General features: G+C 40.3%; 1 protein-coding gene across 5 annotated transcripts in view; it reads right to left on the minus strand.

Moving 5' to 3' along the window:
* The window catches only part of BMPER (BMP binding endothelial regulator), a 153,437-nt gene that overhangs the window by 67,463 nt on the left and 60,865 nt on the right, over positions 1-25,109 (minus strand). For all 5 annotated transcript variants that reach the window (XM_050309400.1, XM_050309381.1, XM_050309391.1 and 2 more), the window contains 3 exons: positions 5,065-5,164; positions 1,723-1,832; positions 955-1,095 (listed from right to left, as the gene is read on the minus strand). In XM_050309400.1, the coding sequence (XP_050165357.1) occupies positions 955-1,095; positions 1,723-1,832; positions 5,065-5,164 (351 nt within the window). The remainder of the gene's footprint in view (positions 1-954; positions 1,096-1,722; positions 1,833-5,064; positions 5,165-25,109) is intronic.

Genomic DNA, 25,109 nt, shown 5'->3' on the forward strand with positions numbered 1-25,109 from the left:
GTAATATAATAAAATCTTCACAAGAAGCAGAATATTTTAGTTGGGTGCCTAAGAAGTAGGCATTTGTTCCTGAAGCACAATAGCGCCAGTGTGAAAGTGCCAATCAGATGGAGTATAGTCTCAGTGTACAGTAGGTTCACATGTAATTTCCAGAATAAACACTTCAGCTATGTACACAAAAGATGGAATAAATGGGAAGCAATTCTGGCTGAGCAAACCAAGTATTCACAAAGGACTTAACATTTGATCTGATTCAAGGGTCTCTTAATTCACAGATGGCCCATGAGGTGACAGAATCTTTTTCTGACACAGTGTGAAAAAAAAGCTGCACCACTTGGAAAAACAACAGGGTCTCAGCAATAGCAGAAGTGTTCTGCAGGGAATCCCTTGCGATTTGAAAACACTGGGTGAGAGTGGAGTAGGTAGGTGTTACTACATGGCTATCCCAGCATAAGATATCAGGGGTGCTGTCCTTAGCAGAGGCGTGAAATGAAGTAAATTGAGTAACTTTCAGCCAAGAAGAACTTCACAAAGCTCCTGTTGGCTCAGCTATGGAAAAGACTTTGGTTCAGCAGATTAAGCCTACATGCCACTCGGAATATCTCCTCCATGAATATTGGTGTTTGTTTGGGAAAGCAGAGCATTAATATCTCTTACTAAAAATGCATCACTTGTCATGAAACAGCAGTTTGAACCTCCACATACAGAAGGGGAGGCAACATGTAACATTCAAGGAGAAACCATAAGCTTTAGCTGATGTGTATTAGCAGAATTTACACAAACTCAGGGAAAAAAAAAAAGCAGATGGTAAATTTTGCAAAGCTTTGCCTCCGTCATCAGCCAGGATGGTGAGGATTCAGCTAAAAAACAAGCCACAATTCTAATCTTCAGCAAAATCATGCTGTTTTGGCTGTTACAATGGCATCTACTCTTGAACCACACCTGAAGCTTTACCTGGAAGATCTTATTGCCAAACTTGCACACTTTCACTTCCTCAGGAGGGATATATGAGACACACTCCTTGCAGCATTGGTCTTTGTTTTTATTGCATTCACCGGGAAGTAAGCACCTCTTTTTACATATCACTGTTGAATCCTAGGTAAAAGGATGAAAGAAAATCATAAAATCTTCACCAAGGTGTTTGTGCTCCCGTGTGTCCTTACAAAGTGTTCCTGCTTGTTCATTCATTGCATCCACCCAAGCTACATCCCAACTGCTTTGAATACGCCAGCTCAGAGAAAAAAAAAATATTTATGGATTAAGGGAATCTTTCACGGGCTATGAATTTAAAGCCCAGCTTGTACTTCTATTTGCCTGCAAAACCTTATTGATTTGGTGACACTTTCTTTTTTTGCCTAGGTGCAGAAGTGGAAGTGGTCACAATCATGTTAGGGAACTAAATAAATATCACTGCCATTCAGCAGAGATGTGGTAATTCATCATCGAGAAACTCCTCTTCCACTCTAATGCAAAGTCTAAGAGGATCATATAGTCTGAGCAACTTTACTTTGCATCACAGAGAGTCAGGCATCATGCCTCAGCTGAGGCAGTCAGTAAACTTCTAAACTTTCCTAGCAGAACTGCAAGTGCTCTTCAGATCATATTCCCTTGGACCACACAAGACGCCACAGAACAATATCAGGCTTACAGTTCCACAGCCCTACAAATTACTGCTAAGCCAGACAACCATCAGCACACAATATCAAAGCACTACGGACTTACCTTGCATGTACACACTGTGCAGTTGTCATAAATAAACGAGGACCCATTGTCGTACACATTGCTGTGAAAGAGGCAGCTTCCAAATGGGAGGTCAAACACTTTCCTCTGTCCTGAATATAAATAAACAATAATAGAAACAGAATGTGGTTGAAAATATACCATATTGTCAGCAAAAATAGAAGGGCTTATGGTCACTAGACCAAATTCATGTGCAATATGTCATTTGCTATGTGTTTCCACTTTGGTATGAAAAAAATATGTGCTTTTAACAGTTCACTGTTCCTTTAGTACACATTCATCTGTACAAATCCTACCATATAATATAGGGAATATAAATATGATTTATAGCATGTTTATATTGGAAAAATCTTTCTTCTCCTTCTCATCATAAAGTGCACAGTGCAGCTAAACGAATAAAAAGTAAGCACTGTAAACTCTTAAGGTAGGCACACTTAAACTAGTTTAAACAGTCTTCAATTTAACGCAATAACTTATCAAATAAAGCAGTCTTAACTGGTTTTAGCATATCTACCTCAGGGGTTCACAGCAGCCAAGCTAAATCAACTCAGTGACACTGATGCAAAAAAAACATAGGTGTTGTCCAGTCTCATTAAGACAGCTCAGTGTACCGTGTTCTCACAAGACTGCAAGAAATACAGGCATTTGCATAGTTTATGAACAGAATGAAGGCAATAGAAGATATTTAGTTTCCATAATCCATAAAATATTCAGGCTTAATGAGAGCGAGGCAAGGGTTTGGAGCACTGTACTGGGAAGGCATCATCAAAATCAAATCCTTCCTGAAGTCCTGCAATTCTGCAAGCACTTTCAGACCCAAGTTGCAATAGAGTTTATGGTTCTTTTAAGCTTCTTTCATTCTTCAGCTTCTTTCCCACTAAGTTATTTTAAACAAGTGACCATTATGATACATACATGAGCTCTTCACAAAAACAGTATACTTACTTTCCTAATTTTGAATTGCCCCATTTACTTTTGGTGGCAGCCAAATAATAAGTTCTTTTATCAGTGCCTGTCACTTTTCTAGATTATTGTTTCTGGGGTCTAATGTTTAATAGAGATCAATTCCAAGGCAGTGAATGGCCACTATAAGTACATACATGAAGTACCAAGTACTAGGCAAACACTTTAACTTTTAAACCATCAGGTCTTGGCATACTGTAATTCCTTCCTTTTTAAGTAACTCTTGATAAATGTAGAACATCTTATAAGAAAAAGATTCCATTTTCTTTCGAGATATAAATAAACAAAAGGATAAGCACACGGCAAACTCCACTGGATTAGCCTTGAGTTTTTACAAATCTAATGTTAAACAAAAGTTAATAAATAACTGCTTTTGTTCAGTTAAACACAATTTGAACATCTCTCTCTTGCAAATTAGCTGCTTTGAATTAATCTGTGCTTGCATAGCCAGCCTTCCACATTTACTGGATGTGCATCTTTCTGAAAAGGCTTGATTTCACTTGCAGGACTGGCATATGAAATCAGTTGAGGACACTTGGTAGCCCTAAAAGGAACTGCTCTACATCCATGCACCACTTACGGGTAAAGCCTAGCCATGGTCCCGCCTGTAACAACACTTCTACTGCTCCATGTGGGGCCAGGACTTCAATAGCATAGCTTGTGTCAACAAGTGAACAAAAGTCCAGTTCCCTCCCACACTGTCTTGCCATGCCTTGCAAACCACTCAGCACAATTCCGGGTGGCCAACCCAGTTCAAATAGTTGGTAAAAAACCACTGACAAAGAAGCTACCGCTTTAAAAGATGTGGTGATGAAGATATTTGGCTTAATGGTTGGCTTTGCTGGCTCATAACCACTAGTTAAACTAATAATTCAAGTCCCAGTAGACTCCACAGCATTCTTCTAAGCTGTATAAGCTGAGTATTAGGAATTCAATTGCAGGGAGGTCCTCCACATGATACTTTAAAAATCATGCCTCAGCATCCCTGGAAACGCTTCCCTTTCCTGACAGCCATGCAGCATGCTAATCACCCCTGGCTTTACTTCCACTCCAAAACTTTTAACACTTCCCTGTGAATAGACATTATCTATTCAGAGGTATATGAAATGCTTTAAAGACTACATAAAATGAAATTGACTATTATTAGTGAATTTGTTTAATTCTTAGAGGGGGAAAAAAGAACCTGTAGAAAGATCCTCTTGAAGAAGTCAAAAATTAAAGCTGCATTTCAAATGCCTAGATCAAGGAGGGGAAAGTTCAGTTGAGAAAAGCATGGGAAGGAGAGGACAAGGGGAGTTTACAGAAGGAAAAGAAAAATGTCCTCAGCCAAAACAGAAGCTCAGCATTTGGACTGTTCTCCTCTCAGTTCCATTCCTCTACTGCATTACTCTCTGGTCCTACGGTTAAACGTTCCAGGCAGATATTTATCTGTAGCACTCCTCAATTAGCAAATAAATTCAGGTGTATTTCCCTGGAACTCTATACAGCTTTATGACTTCAAGGCCAGACCTCTCTGTATCCCTAACCTAGACCTGGAAACAGACTTTGGATAATAGTAAAGACGTAGTCAAAATTATAAAGTTTCCATTGAAGAACTGGGAGTTATTGGCTCTCAAAATTTTCCAAACCTAGTTATAACTTCACAGAGCAAATTAAAACTAACTTACTTGGTAGGATGTAAGTACTCCTTGTTTATGAAATAGACAGAATGTTAACCTCTGGGATCTGTGCCTTATTTTGTCACTGCCTTCTTTGTCATGACTTGGAAGAACTAGCCCTTCTCAAAGGCCTCTGACTTACACCTTTAAAATGTGGTGGAAAGATATAATTGAAAATATTCTTGGATGAAACTGGGATTCCATCTTAAGAAGGCAACCATGAGGCTGACTCCAGGGTCCGTGGCGCACCTCTGACAACAGTTCGCGAGAATGCAATGTCAGTTCAGAAGTTTCCTCTGGCCTGCATTTCCTCAAAACAAACTCAAATGCTCACGTCAATAATAATACAAGAGGGCAAGGCCTTTCTCTTGTGGTAAACTCCCAAAAAACATCTCCTGCCTCAACCTCCTTTGTAAAACATAAAACAAAGGTGGGAAACATCTCTATATTTGTCCCTCTAAGCAAGCCAGCTGGTCTACGTTTAAATGCTCTTCTGAAGCTGCTTGCTTAGTACCACTCATCAGAACCCTACACACCAGCCCTGAGTACCTGTTCAAAACGTGTAGATTATAAATTCTACCAAGCAATAGAGTCTCTTTCACCTCAAAGAATCTACCAGTATTGGGAAATACTGGTATAAAAGATACTATGTACAAACACACAATATTAATTACGAAATTCCTAGGGAAAAAAACTCACTCACCTAAACATTTGGGGCAACACTGTCCAGCAGGAATGTGACTGAGGTGCTGGGGACATGAGAGAATGGGGCAGACTTCTTGGATACACTGTGTCCTGCCACCCTGAAGGAAAATAGGCTCGGTTAGAAAAAAAATTAAAGCAAAATATCAAGTAGATGTGCACACACACACAGAGACTGGTAACAAGGTCTTGAAAATCCTTAGACAAAGCTGACAAATTTCTGCTTGCATCAGGCATAGGACCTGTCATAGGACATCTGCCCTTCAAGACTTACTACATTGCTTGCAGAGACCTTGAATTATTAATCTTTTCTTTAAGTTCTCAAACAATGAATGTAATAGCTGAAGAAACACTGTCTTTCAATCTTATTTTTTGGTGTGGATATGAGAAAACCAGGGAAAATAAAATCATTATCCATGAACCTTTCCGGATGTTCAAAAAAGTTACTACGCAATTTTTTACATTATTCTTCATCTCCTGTGTCGTGCCCTTCTAGGCTTGTCTGGGACAGGGATTAAGCGCTGAAGCAACATGAGAGCAGGTGTTCTTCCACTATGTCCATGACCTCAGAAACCAAATAAGCCAAAATCACTTAAGAAAGCACATTCTTTTTAGCCTCCAAGTCCAACTATGCAAACCCAGAAGGTCTGCTTTCTTCAGAGGACTGAAAACCAAGAGGGTATATGAAATTCTGAAAATGAATGAGGAAAGAAAAAAAAGGAAAAAAAGAAAAAAAGAAGCAAGCTAGACTGGATATATCCTGGTATATCAATGAATACCAGAAAGAGAGGCAAAGGCAAAAGCACAGAATATATACCTAAGATTAAGTTGGTCAAAAGAGATTTTTGTTCTCATTCTGCTCTGTTGCTGAACTACTTCACTGTGCTTTTAGAATACTGTGTTTAGCTCTAGACCCCATATCAACATGTGTTCCATATGCTCATGAGAGGTCCAGGTTGTCAAACTTCAAAACTCAGTCCATCCTTGTCTTAGCAAGGAAAGTCAGTTCTTTTCATCTAACTGTCTTGCCTTATTTATCACTCAGAGCTTCAGGATCATCCCAACAATAAGCTTTGTGTTCCTGAAAGCTGTGACTGAAGACTTATGAACAGTCTCCTTCCACTTACATGCTGGATGGCTCTTGGGGCTCCCTGGGGAAAGATGGAAAAAGCTGTTCATTTTGAAGAGCTCCGTGCCTGAAATGATCGTATACCATTCCACTCCTAATGGCCTCAGTGAATCATGTAAAAGCTTTTACATATAGGCAGACCCACGTATACACTGTTACACAGAAAATAACATGCTGACTGTACCCCCATTCTTTTCAGGCACTGAAGTCTACCTGTCCCATGGGGCTACCAAAGCATCCTGAATGCACATGGCTAAGGACTGCTCGTAATTCTTTCACTGCGGCATGCAGAAACACAGAGTTTATTGTAGACTGAAATGACTGCTCTAAATTAAGGGTCAGACTAGAAACTTGACAACACGAAATTAATTCTTCACTGATGTTCCTTAGTATGCTCAGGGAATAGCTCTGTAAGAAGAGGCACAGGTGCAGAATGAAAGAAGGGCTCTTTGAAGCAGTGCCATCTCTCATCCCAGGGAAAAAGGCTTTGAGAAGACAAAGTTCAAACTTCAGAGACAGTTCAGAAAAAGAGAAAGTAGGGCACGGAGGCCTCAGTCAGTCTGGTGACAGGATAAGGAATATATGGGTGGAAGTAAGAAGGAAAGGCTATGAGAACTGAGATTGTTCAGCCTGGAAAAGTCTTCAGGGTGACCTAATTGCAGCCTTCCAGCACCTGAAGGGAACCTACAAGAAAAATGGAGAGAGACTATTTACAGGAACATATAGTGATAGGACAAGGGGGAGTGGCTTTAAAGTGGAAAAGGTTTAGATTGGACATTAGGAGAAATTCTGTCCTATGAGGGTGATGAAGCACTGGAACAAGTTGCCTAGAGAAGTTGTGAATGCCCCATCCCTGGCAGTGTTCAAGGCCAGGTTGGATAAAGCCTTGAGCAACCTGATCTAGTGAAAGGTGTCCCTGCCCATGGCAGGTGGGTTGGTACTAGATGATCTTTAAGGTTCCTTCCAAGACAAGCTATTCTGTGATTCAATGAAGATAAAGCAATGCTCCAACACAGGTGAACACAGGTTCTTTCTTGCAACCTTGCTTCTGTATTTAATACTCATATATCCTATGGCTCTGCAGAACTGTAATGGAGTTTTGCTTCTCTGACAGACTGAATCAAAGCTCAGGCTTAGCACATTTTTGAAATGTTTCCTTTTCAGCCTCTTGTATAGATATCTTTATAAATACAAAATGCCATGGATAATGTAAAATATGTCTTCATTTCAGCCTTATGTTTATAGCCACTTGTTTCCTTTTTGTACTGGTCCCTCCTCTGTACAAAACTAAGATCAGTTGCATCTCTCTCTGTACCCCACTGCTACTCCTGCTTCCAGCTGTAATGCTGTTTTTTAGCACTATTTTCTTGTCCCAGATAGGCTTTTCCAGGCTTGAATATCATGCTATAGTTCAAAAACAGCCTGAAACAGATCAACCTGCACCATTTAAAACAGGAATAATTCCAATTGCCCTACCAAACTTAGAGAAATAACTCGTTGAGCACTCATTGAAATGCCAAAACACACACAATATTTCTATTTTCTTAAAGGCCTCAGTCATAATTCAAGACTTAAAAACATCCAGAATACCAGTTTTCACCCAGTTTTCAAACAGCTAGTGCAGCCAGTGTTTTAAATTGCATGGAATAGAGATGCGTAGGGAAAAAAATTCAATACAAAAAAAGTTTAACAAAAAAAAAAAAATGGAAAAAATAACTCTGGAAAAAGATTGACTCTGGATGGCAGAAGCTAGGGTGGGAACTGCATGGTAAACAGCTTGTCTCCTTCGTCTTCCAGATGCATCTGCAAGATTTTAGCTCACATTTCCTTGTTAAGCATGATATCTCCCAGGCAGCCAGAATACTCCAGATCTGAAGCAACACCTTCCCATTGTTGCACTAAAACCAAAGCTGAATTGGAAGCCACCACAGACCAATGAAATACAAGTGACAGACATCTGCTTCTTGTGCAAAATGCTATTCAAGAGCTCAGCAAATAAATCCTGGAGGGTTAGTTAACATGAAGCCTTAATCAGGGGATGCTGCTGCAGCCCGCAGTCTTCTGGAGGGAACAGATATTGTGATACAGTCTACAATGAAAAGATTCACTTTCCACCTAGCATTGGGTCAGAGGATGGTATGAACTGAGGTTTCATTTTGTCTCAGCAGTTTCCTCAAGAGACAGAAGAGAAGGGAAGATGAAATAGCACTTTCTAATGCTCCCACGAGAGGTCCATCTTCGAGAAAGACAGATAACGAGTCTTTCCTTAAATGAAAGAATCGAGCCAGTCCAACTAGCCCTCCATTTGCTTCTGCTAAGCTCCTACCTCGATTATGACATTGTGCTGCTCAATAAGGACACCAGTAGCTTGGCAGAGTGGAAAGACACACCCCTCCAGGCTAAGAATGACTTTGCTGGACATGCTGGATGAAGGACAGAGTGCAGTTTCTGGGTAGGCTTCCCACATGCCTGGTGCACAGCATGGATGCAGCCTGTATGCTAGGACAGATGGAGGGGAAGATGTCTGCAGAAAAAACTGTCTGTCCAAAACTCCCCAAAGGCTGGGAGCCTGCTGCAATTAATCTCCAAGAACCTTGGGTTTCATCTCCCATGAGAGTGAGAACAGTGACTACCACCAACAGCTTGTCATGAGCAGACTTTCAAAGCACTCATGAAATCCCAGGAGGACAGAGGCTTCCATACTCCCAATGTGTTTGTTCCTGATAACAAGCATGTCTAAACTTAATAATATTTTAGATACATGTTATTTAAGGTTAAAGGTTAACATCAGTATTATCAAGAACCATGTTTCTTGTGGGCATCTCATTTTCTATTTCTCTTGCAGGTTTTATCTCTGTGCTTTAGTGAAGCTATAAATCATCTAAAGTACATTACTCCCTAGTTTTGCCCTATGTTCACCTTGCGCTTGAAAGACTGCTAATCCTCGAACTGAAGTAAAATTTCCATTGATTTCACAGAGTATTTTGTCTAAGTGCTGGCTGGCATTAGGATTCAGCCCACAGTGGATTGTAGAAATTTATTTTTAATTTTCATCCTAGAAGAAGTGCTACCAGTGAGGTTATCTTTACGGGGGGGGGGGGGGGAAAAAAAAAAAAAAAGAAAAAAGAAAAAAAAAAGGAAATATCAAAATTACATTTCTCTCAACTCCAGGATACATATTCCAGACTTTAAGAGCAAGGTCAGACACACACTGTAGACTCAGCAGGGATTGTTGTAAGAACTAAGACAGATGTTCAAGGTTGTCTCCAGCTATGAATAAAGATTTTACGCCACCAGCATGAGAAAGAAAAACTTTGAAAGTTCAGCAGGGTCACTACTGAGCAAGTCTGCCCCATGTCAGTGGCAAGAGAAGCCAAATAAAGACACAACTGTGTGACTGTTTGTCTTCAACCACCACCACAGTGCAAGTAACTACAGTCACCAGGAACATATCAAGAGACATTATCATTTTTGTGACAGCAATGGCAGGAAGGAAAAAAAATTAGAAATATATCAATAAAGAGATAGGCATATAATTTGGGATTCAGATAACTAGTGTTACCATTCTGGAATAAAAAAAAAATATTAAGGCATTCAAGTATTCCTGTTTCATTAGACCACATTGGCTGATGTGTATAGGGCTTTTTATGTGAACTGGACAGTATATTGGCTTACATACACTTGCTGGTCACCAGGAGTTCTGTCTGAGGTATTAACGACTGTGTCATAGTAAAGACTTTCACTACTTCCCAAACATGTACTAAACACATAAACCAGGTCAGCAACACGTACTATGCAAACATCTCCAAAACATCCCTGGAATCACATGCTTGTAAACCCATACCTTGAGCTTACAATGAGATTACTGTCCCTGATGTGCCAGGTAAGTAGACTTCAGGTACAAAAGGGAGAGGATACTGTATTTAGAGTGGGGGTTTGATCTGGAAATAAAATAGGTGTTCTCTTGGTGTTCTCTCCCAAATCAGACGAAAGAGACTCCAGTTCTTATAAGAATGCTAGTGCAGTATGTGGTGGACAGCCCCTGGGAGTAACTCCACCCCTACACAGGAGTATTTCAGAGTCTCTGAAAGAGCCATGTCATGCATGGTGAGAGTATCCTGGAAGGGTCACAGGAGGAAGATCTTTAGGAAATGCATGAAGTAGCAAACCAGTTCTCAGCATAAAAGCAAACAGTGCATCAATCAGTTCAGCAAACAGACAGAGAGACAAGCCAGAGCTTCCCACATCCATGCAGCCTGATCTATTGTCTAGACTAGGATTTTAAAAATGCCTCTTTAGAAAGTATTGAATAAAATTCAGAACAGGGAGACCTTGAGCTTCCGTTCAAAACAGCAGATATTTATACTGCCTCGTTATTGCTAGATTTTTAAACTCTGGATCTAGATTTCAAACCCTATTTTCTGAGATATCTCTGCTATATAAAGACTTTAGAAAGTGGCCCTAGTGACAGTCTAAAGTGATGTCCTGAGAACTGCATGTGAAGCAAATGCTCACATTTATTTTAGTACGAGGTCATACAGATTAGTGTAGATATAAATAATCATCTTAAATGTCTTAAAAATTATCTAAAATCTATACAGATTAGAAATGGCACACTAAAAGATTCTTATTAACAAATTACTAAAGCAAACTCTGAGGCAAAGCAAAGGCATAATTCTTAAAACTATCTCAGTCTAATGCAAAAACTTTCCTGGACACAGCAAAAGAAGCATAAAGAACTCTGTCAATTTCCAACAGGTAAGAGTTTGACTCCACCACTTCTCCCTTCATGGGCACCCTTAGGGTACAGTTAGTTAGGTACACAGTTTGTGTCATCAACAAGCTCCGATAACAAGAAAGTTTGATTCGTTGTCTCCAACTATTGTAAACTCATGTCCTGAGCTCCTAGCAAATTGGAAGTCCACAGAGTTTGAACATCTTGACCTAAACCCAGGAACCAAAGAGTCTCCCTCTTTTGGAAGTCAATGTGTATATGGTTGTAATACAGCTGCTGAGGAATTAATTATACTATTCATTAATTAGTAATTTGGGATAGAATGAAGCCTCTAAACACTGTTATGCTTTCCATCAACCAAATACCATGCTTATGAAGTGACTCAAATAAGTACCAAGCCTATCCAGCCTGGCCATCTATTCTACTTCTCAAAAGCCACACTTCCTGCGATTGGTTACATTCAGAAAATTAATTTTCTCTTTTGCAGAGGTAAGTGGGTTGCTGTTTGTTTGCTGAAATGTCACAGCATCTCCCTAAAGACTGAAGTATGTTGTTCTGGGAATATAGTTCTCCACTTTGAAATCTGATTGTTGGGGAGCTGCTGGTCCAGCTTATTTCAAGTTTCAAAACATGAGTTGCACTGACTCTCCGGAGGGAGGAGGTGAAGGACCAGGGTGAAAGGGAACATTCTGGAACATGAAATTATGGGTTGTACAGTAGCTTTCTTTAAGGTATACACAGGCAGAGACACTGCTCCTAAATTTCACAGTTGCTGGAAATGCAGAAGGGCTCCTTGGGGAAGGTCACGCAGCACTCTGCTCCCAGCTGGGGGACTCAGCGCAACCTTCGTCATATTTCTCCAGTCTAATAGTGCTATGCAGAAGTGTTGCTGGGATTAATGTGCATCTGGCTTCACAATCCAGCTGAAATCAAATTGTTTGCTGACACAACAGCCTAGTTGCAGAGTCAAGCAGCTGAACAGCCAGCAGCCCTCTCCCCTCCAGGGCTTACACACTGAGCTCTTGGCTCTGTTGAAAGCAATGTTGTAAATAGCCCTTCTTCACTTGGAAGCCTTGAAAATTTAATCGTGGAGTGTACTTTTCCCCTTTCAGGCTGATTTCCTAAGGAAAGAAGGTTTATGCAGGTGGACACCAGGCACACCTGTAAATTGTGAATCCCTGATCAGCTTCAGCCACAAATGATCAAGGGAATCATCTGAAAAAGGTATACAGAGAGAAAATAGCAGAAATCAAAGTGACATTAAGATCTCAAAGACATTTAGTTCAAATGTTCTTAGTTTCTGTCTGTTTGTTTGTTTTTAAACAGACTGCTGCAGAGGTTAGAGAGCCCCTAGTTTCTTTCCCAGAAGAGACACTAAAAAGTATCCTACAGTGTTAGGAATCAGCTGGCCTTCCAGCCAGCATCTCCCAGACCTCCTGCCTTTCATTCAGTGCTTGTGTCATGGAGGTGATGGAGAAAAATGCAAATTTTTGCAGTTAGGACAGATAAGGAATCAAGTGTCACGCATCTACAGAAACAGAGCTTCGTTACTTCTTCTGCTCCTGGAACAGTATTCCTGGGTTAGCAGGAAGGGGGGGATGTAAGACAGGTAAGACAGGTCTGTGTCCTGTACCTATTGCACCCTTCCCATGAGATGAGGCATTTTTCTTCATGTCTTTCCTGTGTTTATGTTTTTTCCCCCATACCTACAAGGATTCATTGATACCTATTGTTCCAAACTGGCCAGCAACTACCATAAGTGCTGGATGCTTTCAGCTGGAGCCCACGTATTTGTTCTGCTTTGGGAGCTGTTACTTTATTGATCCCTCTCCTGGAAAGGTCAACAGCTGAAGCTTTTCCAGGTTAGATCTGTTTTTCTCAACATATCTCTCCTCCAAGCAGAAGTAATGTGTCTCACAAATTATTCTGTCTTTCGTTAGGTGCTTTTTAATGTCTCTAAAGTTACATGCAGAAGGCAGAGCTTTCAACTCTGTAACAGAAGTTATTCCTTCTTCCTTCTATTCTTTCTTCTGCTAGTAGATAGTGAGTTAAAAAAACCCACAACAGTATCTCTCAACAACTCAGAGATGGCTGGATTCACACTGCAACTCAAACAACTTTGTGGACTGTTTAATTATCCTCAGCACTATTTCTAGCAACAGACCATCACTTTTCTGAATTTTTTTCCCATTGAGAGACTGTGTAAAAAGTTATCTTAATTTTCTCAACTTTATCAACAACACTTAATGCTACACAGCAGTTTAGTTCTTACTTTCAGTGTGTAGATGATTGGCCAGCACCTCAAATCCACCTTTTCCTCTAATCTGAATCCTTTCACATCATCTCCATCACTTGCAGCCATTTCACACACTTACTAATCAAACTCTCTTCCTTGCTGCAGTTCCCATACTGATTGCTGTTCATGCGCTATTACTTAGCTACATGTTGGGTAGTGGTATCAAAAGGCCTTAGACTTCTGAAATTAAAAACAGCTCACTATTTATACACATATATTTAACAGAAATGCCACAACCATAGGTACCATTGCACATATCCTCCAGATATCTTGGTGTTTCCTATAAATCAGACATCTTTATACAGGTTATACTTCCCACTCTAACCTCCCCACCAGCTGCTCGACAGGGCACACTCAAACAGTGCCATGTCATCTCTCTGCTGCTAAGGAAAACCAGGATAGGGATCTAGCACCATACAGTACACACTGCAGCACAATGCCTTTCTATAATGTTGGAGGTTATAAACTGGTGGAAGAGGTGGATTTTAAGGTGGGATGTAGGCAAGGACTGCATCAAAGGTCATACATATCCACGGGGGTCTTTCCATTGATTTGCATCCACTTTGGATGACAGCATTTTGAACAAAAGTCTCAGAAATTGCACAGGCAATGGCGAAAAATGGGCCAAGATATCCACTTCAGCAGGAATGGGCCAGGAAGGCAGCCACATGCTGCAGAAAGGGGCTCTCCACCACCTTGGGGTTAAAGAGCGAGAGCTTTGTGGGGACAGCAGAAGGGAAGCGAAGACATTGGCAAGGAAACAATTCTGGCACACCACTGCAGAAGAGAGTTCAGCTATTCATGATTAATTTAGCTGTTACACCAGAGGTCTCCAGTGACTATGGAAGCTTTGCTGTGAGCCACATGATTATTTATTTCTCTTCTAAAAAGAACTGTTTCTAAGAAAAATTGCAATAAAACATGTTAAGCTGGAAACTGTCTGTGGCCAGAAAACCTATTAAAAACCACTAACAAGCTTCTTCAGCTTATTCATGTCCTATTCCAGATAATAAGAAAGTTAGGGTTAAATCCAAGGGACTTTCCTAACTTTGGTTATTAGAAGCAGAGCGGTAGCTCTGTAAAAGAGGTCCTGGCTTCTTGCAGCCATGACTTTTCCCCTGAATCAGTTGGAGCCTGCTTTGTTTTCATTGGCATCAAGAACACATGAAGCACAGTCCAGCGGGTGTGCGGTTGTGTATACACCACCAGTGCATTTGCATAATGTTTCAAAGTCCTAATTCAATGCTTACAAAATGATAGCCACTGCCACAACGTATTTATATAAATAGCACTTGCTTTTCATAAGATAAACGTGCACAAAGGTGTTTTTTTTTCATTTTTTTCTTTTGTTTTTCTACAGCATGAGCTTTGTGACACTACCTTACAAGCTTTTCTTACCATGTCCTACAGTAAATGGTACTCCTATAAACCCCATACTTTGGCAGCTATCAAAGACTGCCTTCACCCCCACTTCCAAATCCCACATTACAGTGCAGTACTGGCCTCCCTTCTGAGAACAGCTTTTCCTTCTAAACAGTTGGTTCGCAGAGATACAGTTATTAAATCCCTCCAGTGTCCCCGGTGTGTTTCCTGCACACAGAGAATACTAGTACCATTGTGGTCCTGAGAAAGGTGACAATTCTGTCTCTCACTTCATCATCATTCTTTAAAATACTTGGTCGCAGCAAGAAACTCTACAGATGTATCCACACAGCTTTGCCTTAGAGCATTAATTTTAAATAATTCACCTCAAGTTATCTGAAGGAATAAATTGCAAGACCTGAGTGAATTAATCTCCAAATTCCCACATTCTGATATCTGGCATTTAGACACAAAATAAAGGCTTTCTCTTCAATTATGCAGATACTTTCTTGTAGACAATAGGAATTTCATTTCAGCACACGGTTTGAAACTTCAGTTTTTGGGGTGCAAATGTATAAACAAGCTCATAAATAAAACAAACTAGGGTTGTTCTTGGAAGAGCAAAAAAGTACACAGCTAAGAAGAAGGTGCCTACACACCTGAATTTTGAAGAGTTGTCACTAGGTCAAAACATAGCAGAATAGCTCATATCAAATCACTGTTCCATTCACAGGCAAAGAGAACAAATCTCCTTCAGTGGTTCAGGGCTATGAGGTATTGGAGAAGTTGAGACTTAATCCTTTGACAGCTGTTTCTACAATTTATGGATGACCTTACCTCAAGGTCTGATGATAAAGCACACTGATATCTGTAGAACGTCCATAGTAAAATAAATCATACTGTCATAGTAGTAGTAAGGACGCTACTTCTAACTTTTTACAAGACCTTTTTACGTGCACGTACCGTCCTTCAATGTTATGCTCCACATATACTGCTGAGGTAACCTCAGGAAATATAGGATTACATACACACTGCTTCCTTAATGCATCCATCACAGGTTTTCATTAACAGGAGACCCCAGTTGTCCTAAGCACTTAGCAAAAAGAGTTAAAAATATACTTTAAAATGTTACGTGAGAAAGAGGTAAACTGCAAGAAAAGCTGCAGTGGAGTAGTCACAGAGGTAGCCTCAATCTACCTGAAGTGGTGTAGGATTAGACTCACTGTCAGTCAATGGTACCTGTTTATGGTAACATCCCTCATACCTCGGTGCATAATTACACAGCTCTGCACTACCTAGAGCTGTCCATCCCCAGAGATATGACTTGGCTCGACTCCAGAGCAGGGCACACTCTGGCTTGTGATCAAGGTAATGTAACATGTTTTAGTCTTAAACACAGGCCTGAGCAAGGGGTGCTGAGGAATCTGCAGTTCTCCACAAATAGCCTTGGGAAGCACTTTGGTTAGGAATCATTTACAAGTCACAGTTCCTCTACCACTTCCTCCTTCCTCCAGGGATAATGACTTACAGAAGCATCAGTAGTAAATACTGACATTTCCCAGTCCTGGCTAGCAAGACTGATAGAAGAATAACAGGGCTTTTTCTCTCATTCCTAGCTTGCAAACAATCTGCACATGCATGGGGAGAGGGTGTCTGAAACACTAAGAAACCCATTCCTCCTTCACATCCCTTCATGGACCATGACACACATTCAGATCATCCATGTCTTTTCTTCCAACTTTTTTTCAATAAAGAACATATCCAGCTACTGCTGTTACCTTATGAATGGGATCCTCGTTGCTAATTAATGGCTTCTCATTGTCAGCAAAGCATCTGTAAAAGGCCGATGCTCAGACTGTAATTTCCCCAGGGACAGCTTAGGCATGATGAAGAACCTACAGCAATAGGTTACATGGTGCCATGTAGGTATCTATAGCACGCCAGGCCTGGCTATATTTTGGGCAGGCCAGCTCTTTCAGCACCTGCCTAAAGGCCTGCTGCTGTTATTGCTCTGGAGCCAGCCCCATCATGGCAAGCAAACCAGCTTGGAACTTATCTCCAAGCTAAGCTCGCATGACACTCACAAAGTGGATAGTCTGATATCTAAATTCTTTGCAAGACCATATACATAGGTCATGTTCAGGCCACAGCACATGCCCAACTTCACCCAAAAAGACAGCCAAAGGAGTTGGAAACACTTGAATCTACCTTTCCTATAACACCCTGCTAACCAAAGCACTTCAAAATAGAAGCACAGCCAGAAGCAAAGGCACTCCATCATCCTCTTGATAAAGTAATACCACAGAGCAGTCAAGAATGAGAAGAACCATATGAACCATTAGGTTTGTCTAGAAAGAAGGAGCAGATTTTTAGAGCCTATTGAAGAGGTCATATACCCCAGGAAGAATTTTTCAGATCTGGGACTTCTCACACAGGAAGACCTTTCTGCATTTTACATTTCAGAAAATGCTGACATCATATTAACACTAAGAATGGGGGTCACACCATATGCCACTGGAAATGCAATTACAATGCAATCCTATATTTGGCTTACTGCCTTATCATCAACAGCCATTAATAGTCCCTAAGAAAGAGAACAAGCAAGTAAACAAAATCTAGGTTTGGTTGCAAGTGTAGGTGTCTTCCTGTTAAGTTTCCTTTGTACCTGTCTAATGATGTAAAACGGTCTTAAAATCAGTGTAAAGCAACTCATTAAGGACTCTCTTAGGAAAGAGAAACATATATTTTTATGTGTAGGATTTGCTGAAGTACTGGGAAGAAGTAAGTTAATTAGACAAGCAAAGACATTTGAAAAAATGTGAATTATTTATATTACAACCCTCATCCCACAGGCAGAGAACTTGGATAATTTAATTAAACTCTTAATTTTAGGGAACATAAAATCTCTCCTGAGATTACAATCCAGAACTCTCTTCTCAGAAAGTTTTCAGCATTTGTTGTGTGTTCTCAGCTGCACACACTTCCAGTTATTACCTTCCCTCTACTTGCTCTGACCTTAAAGGGTGGTTCTCTGATATCGTGAGAAAGTATTACTTGAAATTATTCTAAAGCAGAGAATAGCAACACATTCCAATCTATTATTGTAAGTTAACATTAATGGTCACTATACCTTTCAAAACGATACAATATTTTTTACTCTTTAAAAAACAGGCACATCACATAAAACAGCTGCCATGTTTATTTAGATAAGTGCTCCTCCGCTCTTATAAAGTGGAGTCTGATGACAGATGCGTCTTTAAGGCAAAAATATTAATTCTAGAAATGTCAGCATCTGCTTCTTTTCAGCCTAGCCTTACAGATTCACACATCATTTTTCATCCACAAGAAGAGTTTCTTTTTTTGTACAGAGAATCTGAAAACACAGGTGTAAATTACTGGTCCTGAGGCCTGACGCTTTTATTAGCATGTCACTGGTACTACACGTGTTGGGTCTGATTAGACGTAGAGAGTGCTGGTTTCCACAGTCCACTTCCCATGCAATGACGAAGGCTTGCACTTCCCTGACAGGAATTTTCCACCTGAGTGGTAGTTCCTGGGGTTACTGGAGATTAAAAGATATTAAAAAAAAAAAAAACAAACCAAAAACAAAAACAATCCACAAAGCAAAATTTTGTTTCTGAATTCAACAGGCAGTCCAGCCTCCTGGCTTACACAGCTACTATTCTATAATTCATTTGCATGTATCTGGTACAGTAATTGTTGTTCTTTTAATCAGTGTACATAGAACTAGTAGTAGATACAGCAGATGAGGCCCTATATCTTACTCACTACCTAGACACAAAGAACACTTCCTGCATCTTTACCCTACATCATAGAGGAGCTCTGCAGTACTCACATTGCCTCCCAGAGAAATGAATGCCAATAGAAAGCATTACTCAAAGATAATCCTTTACAAACAAGCCAAAACCAGACGTATGAACAAATGGCAATTAGGTGTCTGCTAACCATCAGCAATTCTAGATAAAACATCTTTCAATTACTGACCAGTTAGAACAAATTAGAACTGTAAGACTGGACCACACTAGCTAAAAAATTCACATACATGTCACTAACCCGTGCCACCTCAGCTCCACTGAATATCCAAGACATTCCCACAGCACTGGCAGACATGATAAAGGATTTACCATTGGAAGTCCATACCTACCTGGCACAACAGTGAGCATCCAGGTGTGCTATTCAACAGCACAAAAATGCCTGTGTTGAATAACCAAAAGCTGTCCTACCCCTGGTAGCTGCTCTCCATAACCAGCTATTTTTGTTTCAGAAAACGAGCAGGTTGTTATCCTAAACATTTTTGTGACAGTAAGACCTCTCCAGCGTGGCTGCATGGAAAGGTGCTGACAGATCTCCTTATTTCAACAATTTGAGCTGGCCAAAGATGAGACATCACTTCTGGCTTGCCTGCAGGCCACACTGACCTGTTAGCATGGCAGTGTGCCTGGGTAATACATCTCAGAAAAAGCAGATCATGAGCTGAGAACTTGAGGCTGCCCACATGCATTATAGGTGCTTGTATGAAGTGCTATCACTATATAACTTAACAAATTTTTCCCAGTTTTCCTTGGAGTGGAGAAGTGCAGATTGTCTCCTGTAAGAGTAAGTAATTTATTTACGTAGGCACAAACAATGTGCAGCAGACTTTGAGCATAAACAAAGTTCTTGCCTGAGGAACCTTATGATCTAAATAGGTAACACAAAGCCAGGGAACAAATGGGAAGCAGCTTAACAAAACTGAAACTGTGACTGTCCTGTAAGCTTTGTGATTTCTTTGTTTGCTTACATGCTTTCTGGAATTTATCCTGCCTTTGCTCCTTGGCAAAAACATATTTTTACAGATGGGGCTAAAAATAGCAATGTTGAAAACAGAGGACTGAAGAAGGTAAGTGTTGCCAAGTGAGCCTGCATGAGGTCTCTGCAATGCTGTGTCCAAATTAAATTGATATTAGAGCAGCCATTGCTAAGGGCTTTCTATTTCACTATTTTGTATGGGTGTCAGGCATTTCTTGGCTATGCTTAATATTCCTGAACTCTTAACTATTAGGATTGATCATGCATATAATGTAAAAAAAAAAAAAAAAAAAAAAAAAAGAAAAAGGTTATTTTGACTGACATTAAGCTTGTATTTTTTCAGTAACACCAGGGGAGTCTGACTGGCAACATCATTTTGTTTGTAGTTCAAAGACTCTCCAGGGACTTAAAAAATATTTTTATGATTTCTTTAGGAGAAAATGTTTTTTCTCTCATGCATTTTCAGATGGCATGAATAGATCACCTTGAACTTTTTGCAAGTGTGAGCACAACTCTGCCAAGTCCTGTACTCTTGTAAGTCCTGATAAGGATTGGCAAAACATCATATTTTGAGATTAGACAAAAAGGTTATTTTCAATCCTGACACTTCCATTTCTCCCAAGGCCACTGTAAAAATCATGCAATAAGGTTAATTCCGATGGTAACCTGGAAGTGCAAACTGCGTTCCTCGGCACTAATTAGGACTTACGCAAAGGGAAAAACAAACCAATTTTACTGAGAAATCTATGCTGTTTTTCAAGGAAGGATGGCCACCAAATTCCATGTGCCAAGTGTTCTTAAAGTGGCATAAGCAGGAGAGATGTCCTAGGAGAGGCAGTATAGAGCCCTTTATTTGACACAGGCATGACAGAGCTTATTCCTTAGACATAAATGAAGTAGAAACAGCAAAATAAGGATGGAGATTCTTACTGAGAGCATCCCTCAAAATACTGCCTATTCTTCCCATGTCACCTAAGTGTATGTACCAGAAGCAAGAGAACTGTCATTTAAGTGAAGACAGAGATGAAAATGCATCACTCTAAATAACAGAACTGTAATTTGGGGGGCAGGAGACACCTTCCCCCTCCACTCACTTCTGTTTTAAACAATCTGGAGCAACTGAAATAAATGTAAAGAGAAAGGGATTATCTAGCAATTCCATTCTCTTCCCAAATGTGAAACACTTGCTTAAGAAGGCTCATCTTCAAAGCTAAATGAAATCTTCTCTGTATTATCCCTTCTATTTGTGGCCCTCTCAAACTTTCCTAATTAATTTTACTGCTGGTTTCAAAGAGCTCTCCAAGTTGGCTCAAATCCCTTTAGATCACGTATCAGCGTTAGCAACAGAAGATATATTACTATTTTCTCTTTCTAAGAGGAAGCAAGAAAGGATAATCAGTCATGTTATCACTCTAGAATATGAGGAAAATACCGTATCTGCTACAAACTCTAGACTCCTCATATAATTTTTATACAGACTACTAACTTAGTATATGGCTTCTCCTTTTTTAATTTTGTTTTTCTTTACTTCTATTCTGGAAGATCCTAAAGGAATCAGTCTATTCCATAATAATCTCAATAAGTAAAGATAGGTCTGAATTATGGGGATTTTTTCCTTTCTTTTTTTCCACCTTTACTGCAAAGCTCAAAAAAAAATTAACTTGGATTTTCAAAAGCACTAGAACTCTCACATAGATACAATGGACTCTGTGTAAGTGAGAGCACGGACAGGATATTTCCTTATTCAAGGATTTCTGAAGAAAGATCCAGGAGCTTTCCACAGCAGACAGGTAAGCTTTTACAGCTAAATTCACACACAACATAAGGTAATGGCACTCTAGTAAAGGCAATTTGAACACAGTGAAAGAGCAGTTCCTTAAACCAAAGCTGAATTTGACAGAAATTATTTTAATGGATTCTTCTCCTGAAGTAATTTTCACTCTTCATTCCTAAAAAAGTTAAAAGAGAGGAAGGGAATAAAAAACCTGTACAGATGCAGACACTCATAAAGAAGGATTATTCTGTTTTGGTGTAAATTCTTCCCAGATTGCACCAGTGCATTTTCCCCATTTGCAAGTTCATTAGAAGAGGGATAGAAAAAGCTTTTTCTTTTTTTTCCCCCAGAGTGAAACATTTTAATTCCAAACAGTGTTTCAGACTGGTGTTAGAGTGGAAGACAATGAAACAGATATCCAGTATTTGTAGCTATTTTAAAATGCAACAAAACAAGAAAAAAATCTCTGCCTGCAGTATATGTTGAAGCAAATTACTAAAGCCCCTCTCCATCAAAAATTAGAAGAACCAAGAGCACCACAAAGTCAAGAATTATTATATTTTTAAAACAACATTGCACTTAAGAAATTTCAAAGGAAATGCAGCAGCTCCTTCCTTTTCTTGCTCCCACTAGTAATGCTCAAAAAGAAAACTTAAACTTCCACTTCTCCATGTTTCTAATCCACAAAGACTTTTCTACAGAGCATTTCTTCAGACGAAAATGAAATAGATGGAATGGAAAGAATGGAAAAATCTGAGTAAACTCTTCTCTAAGTAATGTTTATTTGGACTTGAAATTTACAAACAAAAAAATATTGAATTGAGATATGCCATGTGGCACTTCCTTGTTAGTAATCTCCAAAACTGGCAAAAAATTCCTCTCTGATTCATCCTCACTACTTTTCTCTTACTTGAAAAAGGAATTTCTAATTAATCTTTCCATTTCTCTGATCCTTCTTGGAAATCCAAAGGCCATAAAGACCCCCCACCACTGCAAACCCAGAAAGGCAAGTTCTGCCGCCCATCAACAGTCCTGCCAACACGGTTCACAGAAGCACAGGAGCAATGCAAAGCTCACACAGGTCATGTCTGCTGGTAAAGAACAACCATACAAGCAGGAACTCCAAGCACTGTGTGGACACTTAAAAGCTGAGATTCATCAAGATGGCATGACTTCAACACCAGTTACAATGCCATGATTCTCTCCTTTTCACTCTCTCAGTACTGGAGCCTTTTCTCTCTTCCTCCTCATCTTTGGGGACTTGGGTTCTTCACAGAAATATTTGTCTTCTGTAAACTGCCATTTTTCTCTCATGTCACAAATCTGATCTCTTCACTTGGCTTGTCTAACCCCCACAAGCAGTTGCACCACACACACTGTGAAGCTGTTCATCCATCAGTGAGCCCAAGCAACCTGCAGCAGCATCATGTCTGGTGGTGTTATCACCATGGGGCTCTTTCCAATGGGTTCAAGGGGAACCTTCCTTGGCAAAAGGATGCCTGGGAACTGAGCTTCATGCAGCAATGTGAGCCAGCCCCAGCTGAGTTCTCCCACCCTGATGCCACACCAGGCCCATGTTTTCTTTCACTCAGCTTCCTGTTCCCCAGGAGTCAAATTAGGCAAGATAGCTAGACAATTTCATGGAGGTGGCCAGAATCTGTAATTTTGAGAAACACTTTCCCTATACACAGGAGATTTCTTTTGAGAACGTCCAAATGCCTACAGCAATGAACCAAAACCTAGTAACTTCTGCTGACTCTTTTCCAGGAGGCACCTACCTACTCTGCTGAAGGGGAGGCTGAGTGCAAGCGAGTTTGGATCATGAGTCCCTCAGGTGAGAATTCACAACGTCAAATACTGTAAGCAAAATTAGCCTCTCCAAGGTCCCATCACTACAAGGTCCTCTATGCTCAGTGCTGGGCCGGCTTAGGGTTCCCAAGCTAGGTTTGCTTTGAGTGCTGGAAGTAAGGAACAAGAACTGAATTTTAATCTTACAGAGGGGTCTAAAAAGTAGGGAATAAGTTAGAGAAGCCCTGAGCAGATTTGTTACGTGAACAAGGTCTCCACCAATTTAAAGATGTAAGGGCCACCAAGATGGTTTAAAACAACATTTATCTCATTCCTGACCAACACAAGGAAAAGGATAAGCATTAATAAGGGCAGCAGTTGTGACTCTAAGATCACGAGCTGATGGTTACCTTCTAGATCCTAATGTTGCCAACTGGAGGCCATCCCATACTCAGAGGTTTGCCAAGAAGGATTGCATGAGCTTCACAAAAAGACAATCAGGTTATCTCAAGCCACCTATATCAGCTGCTTGAGCTTATGCAGCTGACTTTGCCTGGAGCCCATTTAGAAAGTACTTTCTGGCTCCCTTCCACTGACAGAGCTCAGGAGGAGCTCAGGAACGTATGCAAGATGGGAATATCAAACATCTGGGGATGGTAACATCTTAACCAGCACCACTACCAGCAACGTGAACATCTGTCTGTTGCCCAGTTCTCCGTTCACAATGAAAAACGCTCTCTCCCACAGGTTCATCTGAGCTCTATACAAGTATATGCTCCCTCACTAAGGAAGTACCTTGTCTGTAGTTAAGTTTGTCCACAGTGTAAATTATCCCATGCAAGGGTTTGTGTCACCATGGCTAGGTTGCTTTTCATATCAAAGCTAACTTGAGTATACTGCAGCATCAAGCACACTAACTTTTTATTGCAAGTTTACTGTAAATGAGCCAGAAAAAAAATGAGAAGAAACAACACCAAGGAGAATATTATCTATGTCTTTTTGCATGACCAGTACTACATATATGTTAGATAATAACAATGCAATTTCCTCAAACTACTTCTTTCCTGAAGGACGTAGCATATGGTTCATTTCTTAAAGGGTTTTCCACACAGTAATTAAGTTTTCAAGCAGTTCTCCCATACATAGGTAGGCAAAGCCATTGTTTATGAGTTGTCTGCAGCCCACTCTGAAGCTGAAGATTTAGAAGCCTCTTAGACCCAGCTAACAGTGTCATGTACACCCCATTGGCACTGACCCATGGATCATGCAGAAGGAAACGCTGCCACAATCAAAGGACGTTTGTTAAGACAAGGAGAAGTCCAGACTTTGGAAATTTAGAACCCCAGAGCAGATCTTACATCTCACACCAATCCCACATGAGAATGTAAACTGAGTTTACAGTGTCACTACAGCAAGAGCAGTGTCAGGTGGGAGGGAAACACTTATCATCCAGCATTTATCATGAATCTTTCTGGCCTGGAAATATCCTGTTCTCACGCCTCCCAGGCACTGCTGGCTTCACCCAGCATGAAATCACCACTAACACTGCCTGTCTCTAATAGTAGTTTACTTCACTACAAGGTGCAATCAATTCTTGTTTTAGTCAAACTTGCACATTCCTACTGGTCATGTCTTTAGGCTCTCCTATCCTCGTGACATCAACAAGAGACTCTCTTGCTCCTATTAGCCAACAACATTTTCAAAGAACTGTGTCTGGGGAAGGGAATTCCTGTCTGAGAACATGAGAAGCCACTTTTTCCTCTGGCTGCTTCACTACAACTTCTATCAAATCCCGTTCAGCTTCCCAAGCAAATGCATTTCTGCCTGTTCACCTCCTGCCTACTCTGCCTCCCCTCCACCTCAGTACTTGCATAGCTCACGGCATCTCTTAATTCCCTTTCCACCATTGCAAATTACAAACAAATTATGTGCTTTCTACCAACACAGAAAGATAAACACATTTTATGCTCTGGGTTTTTTCCATGCTTTGTTAAACACATCTCTGCCATCGCTCCTAGCAGTCTTATATTGCAAGAGGAGCAGCAGGGTAAAAAACTAACCATTCTTTTACCAAATTCCTCAGGATAATGACTCTTTCTTCCAATACATTTCCTGTGTTTTGAGAATTTTCCACATTTCAGGGGAAGGTAAAT

The sequence above is a fragment of the Myiozetetes cayanensis genome, unplaced genomic scaffold (assembly GCF_022539395.1).
Source record: "Myiozetetes cayanensis isolate MyiCay16 unplaced genomic scaffold, myiCay2020 scf1, whole genome shotgun sequence".
Classification (NCBI taxonomy): domain Eukaryota; kingdom Metazoa; phylum Chordata; class Aves; order Passeriformes; family Tyrannidae; genus Myiozetetes; species Myiozetetes cayanensis.